Raw genomic sequence first — 15,733 nt, 5'->3', positions numbered from 1 at the left:
CACACACGCTTCTTGATTAGACCGGGGTTCGAGCCCGTCACCACCAAATACAGAGGATGCGGAAAGGTCAGGGAATGACCACTGCATATCTAGGAGCAATATGGCCTTAGTTGCTAATGCTCCAAAAAAACAAATAACAAAAAAATATAACAACACATAAATTTGCACTGACCGTAATTAATGCCTGTCTGGTCCTAAAAAAAAAGTAATAAGCAGAAGAAATATTTCTGATATAAATAATAAAATAAATTATTTTATATTGTAACTACAGATACATGGATAAAAAATATATCAGATTCAAATCCATGAATGTATATATATGTAGCCACAGACTCAAATTCAAACCATTCTAGAAATGTATGCAAACATTTTCTAGCAAAAACAATTATCAGATGCCAATTTGGGGTCAGGGAGTGTTGCCAAAAAATTTTCCATTGAAATCTAATCTATTGGGATGATAAGCTTCCCTTGTTCATTTTCATGATGTACTACTATGAAGTAAGTATCGCTACTCATTTGCGTAGTATTAGTGTAAATGAAGAATACAGAAACTGAAGCAGCTGACACAGAGCTGCCAGGGGGAGAAAGGCACATAAAATAATTGCACAAAGTTAGCCATAGTTAAAAAAAATAATAAAATAAAATAAATGTGTACCCATTTTATACTTCAAATATTATTTATTTTTCAGTTCTCTGAGCTTGGGGAAAAACAAGGGTGAGAGTTGTTGAAATATTAGACATACTGTTGCTTCCTTACTGTGTGAGAAGATGCTGTTATTTTTTTTTTATGCATGTTTTCAGCTCTGCTCATTTATACCTGCTTTTTTTAACACTGCTCATGTGGAGCTTTCTGTATTGTCACTGACAGTAAGAAAGCTCCGAGTGGCAGCATGTATGATATAGTGAAAAATGGTTTCATTTTCCCTCCAAAACAGTGTTATCAGAACATTGCAGAAAAATGCTGGGAGTGCATCATCAAAGTCTGATGGATATGAAAAATACAAGAAGTTTGGTGTATAGTGCCAGAGAACAAGAACTGTGTCGAAGTGAAACAGCAACCAAGACACTGAAACAGTCTTGCTTAGGATATTGCTCATGTTGAGGTAAAAGTTGTTGGAGGATAGACAACATAAATGGGACAGTCCACCCTAATTGGCAAACTAGGCACCAAGAAATTTCAGCTTATGTCTACCCTTGCATTTGGGGGGTAGGGGCACTAGTTGTATGGTTTGCCTAGGGTGTCATTGTTAGTAGCCAGTGTAAGGCCACTTCTTCAGAAATGGATAATCCAAAGATATACCTAGTGATACTCACAGCATTTTGTGCTTGTGAATCCCAGTAAGCAAAAAAAAAAAAAAAAAATGGCAAAAATGTTGTGCTTCACAATCCAGCAGAAGGCTAAAATTATGCTTTATGTTATTTCAACTAAACAATACAAATAAATGCAATTAAACGATACAAAATAAAATTAAACACAACACAGCAATGCATTAACATAAAAACTGAATGAAAACTTTCAAGTACCCAAGTGGCCTTCTTCACAGCATCTTACCTGATACCACTTAAATATTATTATAATCTAATCTTCTGTTCTACTTCTGCCTTTTACCAACCTATTCATTCAAAAAATAAGGTAGTTTTCCAAGAATCTGAGCATGAAAATTGATAATGTTTGTAGTGATTAATGATTAAATTATTTTGTTGGTACATGTGTCATCATTTTGTGCATCACCATGTAGGATCATAATATGCTACATGAAATAATAATTAAAAAAAACTAGTAAACGTAAGAGGAAGGAAAGGTCTCCTAATACCATAGATTTTTATCCACTTTAGTGGCCACTAGAAAAAAAAAGTTACGAAACTTTGATAGAGATAGTATTTAGATAATGAGCTAATAAGTAAACTAGTTTTTAATAATCTCTTCCCAAATTTTTGCAGCATGCTGAGCAAAAGCAAAAAGAAACCCAGGAGTCGCTTACCAGTTCAGGTGTGTAACAGAAATAATGAAACCATAGATTAAATGGCGAAAAGGTTTTTTTCTTCTTTTTTCTTTCTCAATTTTTTGTATTAATTAATTTCCTTTCAACATATATATATGTGTGTGCGTGCGTGCACGCGCATGTGCATGCATATATGGTTGAGCAAGTATATAATTTAGAAGATCCATAAGACTGCATAAAAAATATATTTAAATTGTATGTATAAAAAGTAAAACTTTTAGTTACAGTATGCTAACAATGTCAGCAGATTTGTGGAATACCCAAAACACAAAAAAAAATAATAATAAATAAAAAATAAAAGAAATATATATATATATACAGTCGATTCCGGTTATTTGGGACACATCGGGACAGTGCGTTTTGGCCCGATTAAGCGGCTGCCCCAATTATCCAGAGTTTCACATAAATAGTTAAAAATACAATGGACCCCCTCTTTACAATTGGTTCACTGTACAATCAAATCACTTTACGATGGAGTCACCATAGTAAAGTACCGTTCACTATACGACGTGTAGTAAGCGCTGGTCAGAATTAAATTTTAATTAGCGAAAATAGGAGGAATATTATCTACAGGCTATAAAAGTAAAGATATACTGTATTAAGTACAAATTTACACTTTTAAAAAATTAAATGGTATGTGAAAATCAGAAGAATATTTTCCACAGGTTAGCAAAATAAAAATAAATTTACGCTTACGTACATAGCTTAATTAATACATACTGTAATATGTACATACTAACTAGTTGACATTTCTGTTCACTGACATCTGTGGATGGGGGTTAAAATTTGAAACAGTAAAAAAGATAAGCAATCAATAACAAAGAACGCTGCACACACAAATTGCAAGTAACACAATACACGCAAGTGATAACGGAGTAACAAGTTACGAAGCTATAAAAATAGGAGTGAAGAGAAGATTCTGAAAATTAATTTTTTTATATGATTGAAGGTTTCATGGAAGTGTATTTCTAGGTTATTATGGTGAAACGTGTTTTCACCATAATAACCTAGAAATCGAGTTTACTATTCATTAGGGCCTCACATCTGGTGAGTATGGGCTTGGCACACCCAGGGTCCTGAGCTGGATATCATCATTCTTCTCTTTCTTTTTGATTCCCTTCTGCTTTTGACTCTCTCTCTCTCTCTCTCTCTCTCTCTCTAATTCGGGAATGTTTTTTTTTTTTTTTTTTTTTTTTTTTTGGCTGGTGCAGCATAAGCCTCAGGCTTCCTTGCATCATGTAGCTAATAATAATAATTGCACTAACTAACAGAAAAGCCTAATAAACAGGTGACTGCTAATTGTTTTTATTGTTTTATGACCTCCAGAAATCCGAACGAACCACGTGGTTCGTTCGGAGACAATCGTAGGGTAATCTCCAGTGCTGCAGTCTCCTGCCCCGATTAAACGGCATGTTGTCCCAATTAAGCGAAGTAAACCCTGGCTATTTTCTTGATTAGGTTCTGTTTTTTAAGATTTGCTCCAAATAAACGGCTGCCCCGATTAACCGGAATCCACTGTATATATATATATATATAATTACTACTGTAAGAGTGTATATGTACATTATAAGTGTCAAATTGAGTCTTCAGACCAAAAGAGCAGTTGTATGATAAGACTTTGTGCTTGTGAGCTATTAGGCAAAAAGAACCTATAAAGACTAAGATAGCTTGAGTTGTTTTACTGTGTTATATCCTATAAATAAACATTTAATTATCAATAAAATAATAAAAATATAAAATAAAATAATGATTATGAGGCTAATTATTGATATTAGGATATCTTGATGAGGGCTAGCACCATTCAGTATACCCAATCAATAATCAGCAAGGGGCTATCTGTTTCTGTTTGTTATCAGCCTGTTTAACATTATAGGCATTTCCAACATCTATATTTAAATTTAACAGCAAACAGCTTTGAAACAAATAACACAGCTAGCCCAACAGCTTTGAAACAAATAATACAGAATATGAGAGCTAACAATAAATTTCATGTGAATTGTGGTGTATTTGATATATACCTGTGAAAAAGAAGGGCATTTGCTGACTAAGGGGGAAAGCAAATAAGAGTAAGGAAAGCCATAGCATCTCAATTTCCCTCAAAGATCTTGAGGTATAAAATTTAGAGTTAGAAAGCAGAAAGTGAAAAGCAAAGAAAATAGCTTCTAATAAAACTACTTTGGATATACAGTGGATTCCGGTTATTTGGGCCACCGGTTAATCGGGGCAGCCATTTATTTGGGGCAAATCTTAAAAAACAGAAACCGATCGAGAAAATAGCCAGGGTTTACTTCGCTTGATTGGGATAGCATGCTGTTTAATCGGGGCAGGAGACCGCAGCACTGGAGATTACCCTATGATTGTCTCCGACGGTACCACGTGGTTCGGTCGAAATTCTGGAGGTCACAACCATAAAACAATAAAAACAATTAGCAGTCACCTGTTTATTGGGCTTTTCTGTTAGTGAAATCTATCATAAACGTACAGTAAACTTGATCTTACTGAATTTGTGATAATACCGACAGCTGGAATTCTGTGGGTTATTATGGTGAAATGTGTTTACACTTCCATGAAATCTTAAATCATATAAAAAAATTAATTTTCAGATCTTCTCTTCATTCCTGTTTTTAAAGCTTTGTAACTCGTTACTCGGTTCTCACTTGCGCGTATTGTGTTACTTGCAATTTGTGTGTGTGCTGTGTTCTTTGTTATTGATTGCTTATCTTTTTACTGTTTTAAATTTTAACCTCTCCCCACCCACAAATGTCAGTGAACAGAAATGTCAACTAGTTCGTATGTACGTACAGTACGTATTAATTATTCCGATTTTCACGTATCATTTAATTTTTTAATTGGTAAGGTAATAAAGGATAAATTTGTGCTTAACATATCTTTGCTTTTATAGCCTGTGGATAATATTCCTCCTATTTTCGCTAATTAGAATCGCTGTTTAATAGAATTAAAATTCAATTCACAAACGTGATCACAATGACCGGCGCTTACTGCACATCGTATAGTGAACGGTACTTTACTATGTTGAGTTCGTGGTAACGTGATTTGATTGTACAGTGAACCAATTGTAAAAAAAGGGGGGGGGTTTACATTGTATTTTTAACTATTTTAACTATTTACGTGAAACTTCTGATAATTGGGGCAGCCGCTTAATTGGGCCAAAATGCACTAGTCCCAATGTGTCCCAAATAACCGGAATGGACTGTACCAGGAGCATAACTGCCCGATCCTGGTATTACAGTAAGAAGTTATTATAAGGAAACAAAGAAATACAAGTTGTAGAACTTTAAAGATTCTAGATCCTGTTGTAGCAATGTATCATCATTATTGTCATTAACAACCCTGCCAACCTTTATATCATCTGCAAACTTGGACATTAATCCTGATATACCTTCAACAATACCATTGAGAAATATAGAAAACAACAATGGCCCAAACACTGAACCCTGGGGACCTCCACTAACATTAGTCCATGAAGAGCAGTGTTCATTTATTACCACTCTGTCTTCTCCCACTTAACCGTCCATAGCAGGAACTTGCCCTTAATGCCATACTTCTCCAATTTGTACAGCAATCTTCCATGTGCAACAGTATTAAAAGCTTTTCTGAAATCCAAGTATATGATATCAAAATTATTTTTTTGCATTATGACCACATCATAATATCCAATAAAATTGGTCAGGCAGGATTTCCCCTTAACAAACCCATGCTGTATCTGAACCATTGCTGCAGTCTTGTCTAGATGATCCTGCATTGCTTCTTTAACTAGTGACTCCATTATTTTCCCTGGAACAGAAGTTAAACTAACACATCTGTAATTACTCATGTCCCCCCATCTTTGTTCACCCTTTGTGAATTGGGGATACATTTGCACATCTGCAGTCTGTAGGGGCCTCTCTTGAATCCAAGGATGCTCTCATAATTATGGCTAAAGGTTTGCTTACTTCCTTTGCTAACCTAAATATAACTGAATAGATCACATCCACCCGTGGTGCCTTTCTTATGTTTAACTTCAACAATTTCTCCACTTTCCTCTCAATTTTTACTTTTAATATAGGTAATCCTCTATTTATGATAGCGATGCATTCTTAGAAAGTATGACTTAAATTTTATAAACAAAGGATGTGTTCCTATGGGTTATTATTTGTCTGTAATTTTACCTATTAGTATTTTGATACTTGTGTTTTCAGTGATGTAACAATAGGATGACATGATTGGCAAAATCCCCCCCCCCCGAAGGGTCACCCCCTCCATCAGCTGTATAAGGAAATTGAGTTTGGAAGCAAAAACAGAACCCGAACGTTATCAGCAGCTAGTTCCTTCACGTTAGCTGATTGTTCTGGTACATTATCCAGTATGAGCCATACTAGATAATGCACTGTTCGGTCTTTTCACAGTAATTAACGAACATGGTGAAATATGAAGCTGTCAAATCCTGGAATTGATTTGCCAACATCCTGCTTTTATGCACATATGCAAACTAGCCAGCCTATACACAAGCCATGCTGCCTGACTGTGATTAACAGACCTATGGAATTGGAGAAATATTGCGGTGTATGGATGAACCATTTCCCAAACACCTCAGTAACTCTGCTTGCAGTAGCCACTGGACGAAATAGGTTTTATTAATTATCTTTATTTATTATTTACCTTTTATGCACAGGTGCAGTATATGACCCATAATGTTTTACATTTTAATCAGAAATTGTCTTGTTTTTTAAGTCTTATTAGGTATAGTTTTAAATTTTAATTAAAGCTTTTCCTGATTGTCATCTTGTTTAGTGTAATTCTTAGATTCATCTGTTAATTAGTGGTAATGATTTGCATGATCAGAATTTTAGAAAGCATATTCTCTTTGTATGATGATAACCTTATATGTCATACATGAAAGTTTCATGCAATTGTTAATGTACATGACTCAGATGCACTTCTATATTGCAATAAAGATATTATTTTTAAATCTTATTGTTAAAAAACATACATTTTATTATTAGGGCATCTTACTTATCTTATGGTTGCAAAATATAAAATGCTCACTCCCATTTTGAGGTGTGAACATTTTATTTTTTGGAACACATCCTCTCATTATCTAAAAAGGAAAATCACTCCTGATTTATAGACTACTTTTCAGGAACATGTGGTGTTTGTAAATTGGGAAATTACTGTATCAACAGAATTTGCATTCCCTGGAAACTAATATATATTTTATTCATCTTTACCTCCATCCATAACATAATACATTTGTGATAAACCCATTAAGGTTGGCAGGGTTGTTAGTAACAGTAATGACAGTATGCTGCTGCAACAGGATCTGGAAAAGTTGGGTAGATGGGCTGAGAAGTGGCAATTGAAGTTTAACATTGACAAATGCAAAGTACTGCATATGGGTAGCAGTAACCCCAGAGAAATGTACCAACTATGTGGTATTACACTCAGGGTAGGATGAAATGGATGGAGAATGAAAGAGACCTTGGGGTAATTGTGCAGTCAGTTATGAAGTTTTCTGACAGTGCAAACAGGCTGCCAGAGTAGATCATGTGGTCTTATCAATGATATACAGGAATTTTGCAAGCAGGGATAAGGAGGTGATTATCCCCTTGTATAAGGCAATGGTCAGGCCTCACCTTGAGTACTGTGTACAGGTCTGGAAGCCTCATTTTAATGCTAGAATGAGTACAGAGAAGGGCAACGAGACTGGTAAAGGGGAACAAAGGGGGTGCTCTTATGAAGAAAGGCTTAAGTTCTGCAAATTGCAGCTTCTGGAGACTAGGCACCTGCGAGGCGATCTGATTGCAGTGTATAAGGCCTTGAATGGATTGAGCAGGCTTAATGCTGAGGGAATTCTTCGTCTTGCTCAGATTACAAACCTGAGGGGGGCACAGATTCAAACTGAAGAAAGACAGTTGTAGAATAGATGTGCGGAAGATTGCCTTTAGCCAGCAGGTAGTTGATTGCTGGAACAAACTTCCATCAACTTCCATTGTGGAAGTTGATAGCTTAAATAAATAAATTCAAGGCAGAACTAGACAAACATTTGGAATGAATGGATCAGTGAAATGAGAAGGGGTTTTTTTTGTTTTTGTTTTTGGCTCATACTGTATAAGCTTGCTTTCTTGCATCATGTGCCTCTATTAATGCTAAAAGTGGTAGCACCAGATCTGACAGTAACCCCCACTCCACCCAGAAAAATATCAATTGGATAGTAATTGCCAATTTTAAGATTAGACTATAACTCTAGGGAAACTATCTGGAAAAAACTGGGAATAAGCCACTTTAGCCTCCCTTCCCATGATCAAAATAATGTAGATTTTTTACTCCTACATGATGCTTAATGATTCTCAGGAACATTGCTTTAGCTCCCCTCTTCCTTTAGAATATCTTGAGACCACCCCTAAGTACAAACCCAAGTTGCAAAGTAACAATTACATTTCATTATGACTTCCAGTAGTAATGCAGCACATATTCTAACATTAATCAACCTCTTGCCAGATGTACTGTAACATGGCTGGTGTAATTGTGTTGCTCATTCTCTTCAAGTCATTTGCATCAGTTGGTTGCCAAGTGGGAAAAGGGAAGCTTGTATTTCTAGTTCTGTAACATAACCCCACAAAAAGAAATGTGGTGAGGCCTGAAATGTAAGCTGGCCATAGAATTGAACCTACATGCCCTAGCCATCAATCTGCAAAGTGGAGATCCAAGGAGTCTCAAACCTTATGGAAGTTGGGGGGGTGAAGCGTCATCATTTTAGAAGAGTACATCATTGCTGCTGGGACCATCATGAGTATTTTGTGGATCAGATAATCTCCAACACGTCTTGCTACTTAGTATAGTTGTCGGCATATAAGCTAATCTTATATTTTAAGACAAAAAAATGTATTTTAATGATATTCGTTGTATAAGAGAAGCCTGGTAGTTGAGTTATAATTCCAAAACTCTTTTATAAGCACATGTACCAAAGTTGTTTGCTGCTGGTCTACTTTTGAAAACTATTGCCAGAAGCCAGGTAAATACTACCGTATTGTTTAGAAGCTTGTATCTGACTTCAGCCTTGAACCATTGGCACCTGTGGATAGTGCTGCATAACTCAAGTCCTGAGTCAGGCAAATGGGTTAATGGATGGTGATTTGCAGTTTTCTGTTCCTTCAAAGTTTTATTCTGCAACAGCATCATCTTGTCTTATTTGTTATTTGGATTACTTGTGTGTGCGTCTTTAAAATAAATAACCCTACAAAAAGAATAAATAAATTTTCTGTTTATACTCCGGTGCGACAACCAAGTCAGTAGAGTTTACAATAAATCGCCAATACAAATATTTATCGTATTTAGTAGTCACAGGCTTGAACCCTGGTCCACTCAAGGAACGCGTGCTATGCACTCTCACTCCTGACCACTGGGCTACGTCCGGCCTAATGAAGTTTTCCAAGTTGAAAGTTGTAACATTTTCCAAAAACATGAACAGTTGTGCAGCAGCCAGAAAATTTGGCATAAGTGAAAAGTTAGCTGAGTACTCAACTGGAAAAACATTGAAGATTTGCTAAATAACATGCCTAGGACAAAATGATAGGAGGAAAAAGTCATTGCCTGAATTCGAAGCCAATCTTTTTGAATGGATATCAGCAAAATGCCAAAGCTGGGTTATTGTGGCAAGAAATGCCATTCGTGTTAAAGCACATCAATGGGCAAAATCTAACCCACAAGTCAGAAATTCAAAGGAGGTTTAAGTTGGGGCAGACACTTTATGGAAAGAAAAGGATTGGTATTATGCCAAAAGACAAAAACAGCTCAAGCTACCAGATGAATTGGGACAATAAAATTACTGATTTTCAATGATATATAATAAAAATGTGCAAGGAACACAATTTTCCATTTTCACACGTTGGAAATATGGATGAAACCCCCATGAATTTTTACATGGTAGAGAACCGAACTGTGAATTCAAAAGGAGCCAAAACAGTTTTAGTGAAGACATCTGGGCACATGAACACTTGGTTTACGGTTGTCCATGGTAGATGGAACAAAGTTAAAACCAATGATAATTGGTTTTAACTCTGTTCTATGTACCATGCACCTTTGTTTCAAAAGAAAAACAATGTCAATGATTACATTTCCCCCTGGAATATTTGTTCACATATATGAAAATGTTTGGAATAGGCAATCTGATTCTAATATAGTTAGGGAAGGATGTTACGCAGTTGTTTTCCATGAAGATTAATTACTATAATTAATTAATTGCTTAATTAATTATTATAGTAATTAGTCTTCAGTCTGGTTCATTACAAAAGGATTCTAGTTTATTGGTTTGGGATATGTTTAAACCACATGCAACAGAGAAAACAAAGAAAATATTAATACAAAGGTTGCTGTTATACTAGGTGGATTAACATCAGTTGTGCAGCCATTAGATGTTTGCTTTGACAACCATTCAAGACAATGTTTGTGCAGAATGGAATGATTGGATTATAAACAGCAAAAAAAGTTTTATCAAAGGTGGATATATATGTAACCAGCTCCATTGAATATTTTGTGTGTTAGTGATAAATGTGCAGAACAAAACTGATGTTAAAATTGTCATAAACTTGTTTCTAAAATGTGGTATATCAATTCCATGGATGGCATAGAAGCTGATTTCTTTCTGGCAAAATGATGTAGTAGTAGTAGAGGCATGTGATGCCAGAAAGCAAGTATGTAACATCAGCCAAAAAACAAAAGGGGGGGGTATTTTACACATTCCCTCTAAACGTTTGTCCAGTTCCTCCTTGAATTTATTTAAGGTATCAACTTCCACAATGCCAGATGGAAGTCACTTTAGCAATCAACTACCCACTGGCTAAAGGCAAACTTCCGCACATCTATTCTACTACTGTCTTTCCTCAATTTGAATTTATGCCACCTCAGGTTCATAATCTGAGCAAGAGGAAGAATCCAATCAGAATTGAGCCTGCTCAACCCATTCAAGTCCTTATACACCTCAATCAGATCACCTTACAGGTGCCTAGTCTCCAGATGCTGCAAATTGCAGAACTTAAGCCTTTTTTGGAAGAGGACCGCTTCATTCCCCTCATCAATCTTGTAGCTCTTCTCTGTTCTCACTCAAGCAACTTTATATCCTTCCTGAAATGAGGCCTCCAGACCTGTATGCAGTACTCAAGGTGTGGCCTGACCATTGCCTTATACAAAGGGATAATTGCCTCCTTTTCCCTACTAGCAAAATTCCTATATATCATTGACAAAACCCCATGACCTTCTCTGGCCGCCTGTCTGCACTGCTCAGAAAACTTTATATCTGACTTTACAATTACTTCCTTGTCTTTTTCTTTTTCTACCACTCTAAGTGTAATTCCACACAGTTGGTATGTTTCTCTGGGGTTACTTCTACCCATATGCAGTACTTTGCATTTGTCAATGTTAAACTTCAGTTGCCACTTCTCATCCCATCTGCCCACCTTTTCTAGATCCTGTTGCAGTAGCACACTGCCATTACTGTCATTAACAACCCTGTCAACCTTAGTATCATCTGTATGTATTGGATGTATCGGATAATGAGTGGGATTCGCATGATGAAAATTTTATTGAAATTGAAGAGGACATTATAAGAGACATTTTGTTATCCCATAATGAAGATTTGGGTACAAAACCATGTTTTTGCTAGATTGTGTTAGTATGATAAATGTATTGTATAAAAGCAGCAAAGTTTTATGGTATAAAACTGCAGCCATTATCAACCCACTGCAGGATGGAAGCCTCCTCAACAATTCATGCTGAGAGAAATGGACCATAATCTGCCACACTGGTCCAGTGCTGGTTGGCAGATCAACCGTATTTAGCAGTCAGGGGCTTGAACCCCGGTCTATTCAAAGAGCGCCTGCTACTGCACTCCTGCTCCTGACCACTCATTTTATTGTTTAATATAATCTGTTTATAATCTTATACATGCATTTTTTATTTTTTTAAACAAGATTTTAAATTTGTATTATCTTTTCCATTTGCTATAGATTTTTAATCTCTGCTTATAAGTTGACCCATGATTTTAAGGGTTATCTTTCAAATTTCAATTCTTGACTTATATGCTGACCAATGCAGTAACGTGTCCAGTAAGTTGGGATTGCCGATTGTGCTTTCTGTGAGGAAGAATAGGCTGTATACCTTTCTACAACTTGTGGCACAAAATGTGTTAACTTTGGGATTGTCTCGGACATGTTCCAAAACCTGTTGGATTTATCACTTCCACATGCTCATGTTGTGTGTTCACTTTGCCCATGATATGGAACATGCATTCATAAACACAAAACATTTGAACAGCTCTTCATCTTCTGCCATCTCATTAACTTGTCCACAATGAACATACCATCTACAACTTGTATGGTTATCGTTTTAGATGCATCTACTTATGTAAATCTATGCTTTTTTTTTGTCGTACACCATGTTGGTTTTTGTGAACTGTGGATGAAACTCCTCACTTTCTCAGCGGTTGCTGACTTGCTGTGGTGCACAGAATATCTGGTAGTTATGATAGTCTTATGCTAATTGTAGATCAGATGTCTGCTTAGTGGAGTTTGCCACACCTTGAACAAAATTTTTGCTAACTGACATCTGCATTTTGACTTGATTTCTTTATTCTTGCAAACGTTCCAATTTCTGTTTACCCAACAGCAGTGCTACAGGTGGCTACTTCAGAAATTAATAAACAACTGAGCTTGAAAACTCTGACTTTACCTGTTTTTACCAATTTCAGCAAACTTTAATTATTTGTAGTGAACACATTTACAGATTTTTAAAGGTCTGAAGCTAATTTTTGCTTACCCAGTATACATACATTAAATATATATTCTAAATTAATTCAGGTTCTAAATTCTAAATTAATTTAAACAGTTTCAACAAATATTGATTATTTGTAGTGAAAACATTTACAAACTAAAGGTGTGAAGCTCATTTTGACTTACCCAGTATACATACAGAATATATATATATATATATTCTAAACAGAAATACATGTGCATGTGTAATTGCTAAAGTTTTGTGCATTTCATTTCACAAACTTGAAAATGGAAAAGACTATATAGTTTCATGTTTATATTTTATGTTCATAATTTTTTTGGAGTCTGTCAAATTGCATGCCATTGGTAGGGCCACTATTGTGAGTTAATGCCTGAATAGAATTATTCATTTCTTCCAGCTTTTTTTTTTCTTTCTTTCTTTCTTTCTTTCATTCAAGTAAGCACCCTACAGTAAGCTTCTACATTCCTCTTAGGGTAAGTATGCTATTTTCATGACTGAAATCTCTCAGGCTTTCTTGTCTTTCAGAAATATCTCAACGCTTCATCCTGGCACATGCTTCCAATTGTATTTAATTTGAATTTTGTTCCTCCTCATTAACTTTTTGTTTCTCTTCAGTGTCATTAGAAGAAATCATTAAATCAAAATCACTTATAATGAACAGCACCAAAACACCTATTCATAAAATACTCTGCTATTGGTTGTTGAATTCTCGTTCTCTTGTAATAGATAGATCTTTCCAAAATTCATCTTAATGAGGTAATCCTGATGTTAATCTGCTGTGGCATCAGGTTATTCATTTAAGTATATTCTCCCTTAGATGAGTATCACATCATGTGTATAATGCAGAGTATGAAGACTGGTGTGGTGTCATAGTGTGAAATTATCTTTGTTTCTTTTTAGAGTTTGACCGCTTCTTGGAAGAACGGGCAACTGCAGCAGAAAAATTGTCAACACTAAATGAGGATGAGGAAACAGATGCATCAGCACCAAGCGATTTAAACAATAGCAGCACAACAAATAGGCGAAAGATGGATAAAGAAGAATCTGACAGTGCATTGTTTGCCTTGTAAACAAACTAAGCATAATATTGAATATAAGGCTTACCAAAAATACTAATTTTGAAGAAATGCCAGTATTTTATACTGCTGAAGCAAAATGGGCATTCATTATTTTTGAAGCTTTGGATTAGATGTTAATCTTAACGTAGAGTTATCTGCAGTGCTAGTGATATACTGTGTTATATTGCAGGATAGTTTTTTTTTTGGCTACTTATAAAAAAATTACTTTGTCTTAAAATATATTTTTTTAATCATTAAAAACTTAGCTTTGTGTAGACAGTGTAACTTTTTTATAATGTCTTTTCAGGAGAAACAGCATCTTTGCTATTGTTTCATATACTCCTATATGGGACTGTCTTTTTAATATAAATTTTCATATTTACATGCACTGAATAAAAATAAGTTGCACTGTAGAAAGAGGAATAATTATATTGGTTTTAGAACTTGGCTTCCTGGTGTTTCTAAATAAGTTGTAATTAAGGGGTCCTGTTTATTACTTAAGCTTTCTTTCTTTTTAACTGTGTAATAGAAGTTAAAACTGTGATGATCATTCTATGTATGTTGTAAAGGTCTCACTTTAAGAACTAAAAAAAATCTTTTGGCCTTCTTTGTATGCTGTGATAAAAAGATCATTCTTATATAAATAATCCAGAAATCTTATGTATTGATGAAATTGTTCCTTGACTGAAGTATATATATGTATGTTTACTTCTAATCTTTCAACGGATTATTTTGTTTACTTCAGCAGATGTATTTATATATTACTTTCATGGGTTGGATACTATACTATTTTGAAACTTTCATGTCCTGATCTCCCCTATTTCTTAATATACACTTTTTGTTTGGAAGCGCCCAAATAAAAGAATAAGTACATGCTTTTAATGTATTGTTTTCTATTTATGAGAAGATAAAGTTTCAGAACCATATGTAAATTTTATTTTGAATTGTTTTGTGCTTTGTAGTATATACTGACTCAATTTTATTTGATACATAACATGATTAAGTGTCATGCACCTTCAATATGCAATCTGTGTTTAGTAAATAATAAAATATATATATATAAAAAAAAAAAAAAACTACAAAGGAGCTTGCATAAAAGTGTATATTAATAAATGAGATACACTTATTTCTCCTTAATTTTTTCCATTAAGTAACCAAGAATGTTAAAAATGTAACTGTAAGTGCCATCTGAAACTAGTAAAATCCTATATTTGATACACATTGTGGCCTTTTTAATGTAAAGTTGTTCACTACTAGTCACATATGTTGGATTACTGAAAGCTTAAATATGTATATGATTGTTGATTATTGTAATTAGTACTTTCTTGATAGCATAAATTAGTTTTTTCTTAAATTAGTCTATTATTCTATTTTGTATAACTGAAACAATTATTTTGTTATTCTCTGCATAAATGATTATGTAGTTTGTGAAAGGCTGAATTTATACTGTGTATTTTAACTGAAAAGTTCTTCCTCTGTATATAATTTTGGGATTAAATTTTAAGTTTCATCAGTAAAATGTTTCGTTATTCCTTTTTTGATTTAAAAAAAACAATTCCGCCCCAAACCAGCGATAGCAGGCTCAATTTGACAAGTCCAGTTGTGACCACTCTTTCTAGAACTTTTACCCTATACTATTTTTCTTTCATATACTCTCTCAAAGAACCTCCCATTATGTTATTTTTTCTGGCGTTTCTAAAAAATACACATTTCATATTTTCTTGTGAATTTATTTCATGGCTTTTAATACATCCCTTGATTTGCTGTCATGTTAATCTTACTTGTGATATTTTCATGTTCTGTTTTACAATTTGGTATTTATTATTGATTTTCTTTATCCTGTATTTAAGAACTGCTAATTTATGTAGTTAAGAATTTTACCTGTGC

At 34.6% G+C, this 15,733-nt stretch overlaps 1 protein-coding gene across 2 annotated transcripts in view; it reads left to right on the top strand.

Moving 5' to 3' along the window:
- LOC150084120 (target of Myb1 membrane trafficking protein-like) overlaps nucleotides 1-14,881 on the top strand; it is a 212,958-nt gene extending 198,077 nt beyond the window's left edge. For both annotated transcript variants that reach the window (XM_090375897.1, XM_090375896.1), the window contains 2 exons: nucleotides 1,942-1,990; nucleotides 13,689-14,881. In XM_090375897.1, coding sequence (XP_090232023.1) covers nucleotides 1,942-1,990; nucleotides 13,689-13,858 — 219 coding nt within the window. In that variant the 3' untranslated portion in view covers nucleotides 13,859-14,881. The remainder of the gene's footprint in view (nucleotides 1-1,941; nucleotides 1,991-13,688) is intronic.
- Nucleotides 14,882-15,733: the final 852 nt, after the last annotated feature.

Source organism: Mastigoproctus giganteus, chromosome 6 (genome assembly GCF_048544385.1).
Source record: "Mastigoproctus giganteus isolate SK-2022 chromosome 6, ASM4854438v1, whole genome shotgun sequence".
Taxonomy (NCBI): domain Eukaryota; kingdom Metazoa; phylum Arthropoda; class Arachnida; order Uropygi; family Thelyphonidae; genus Mastigoproctus; species Mastigoproctus giganteus.
This window is presented reverse-complemented; position numbering and strand designations above follow the sequence as displayed.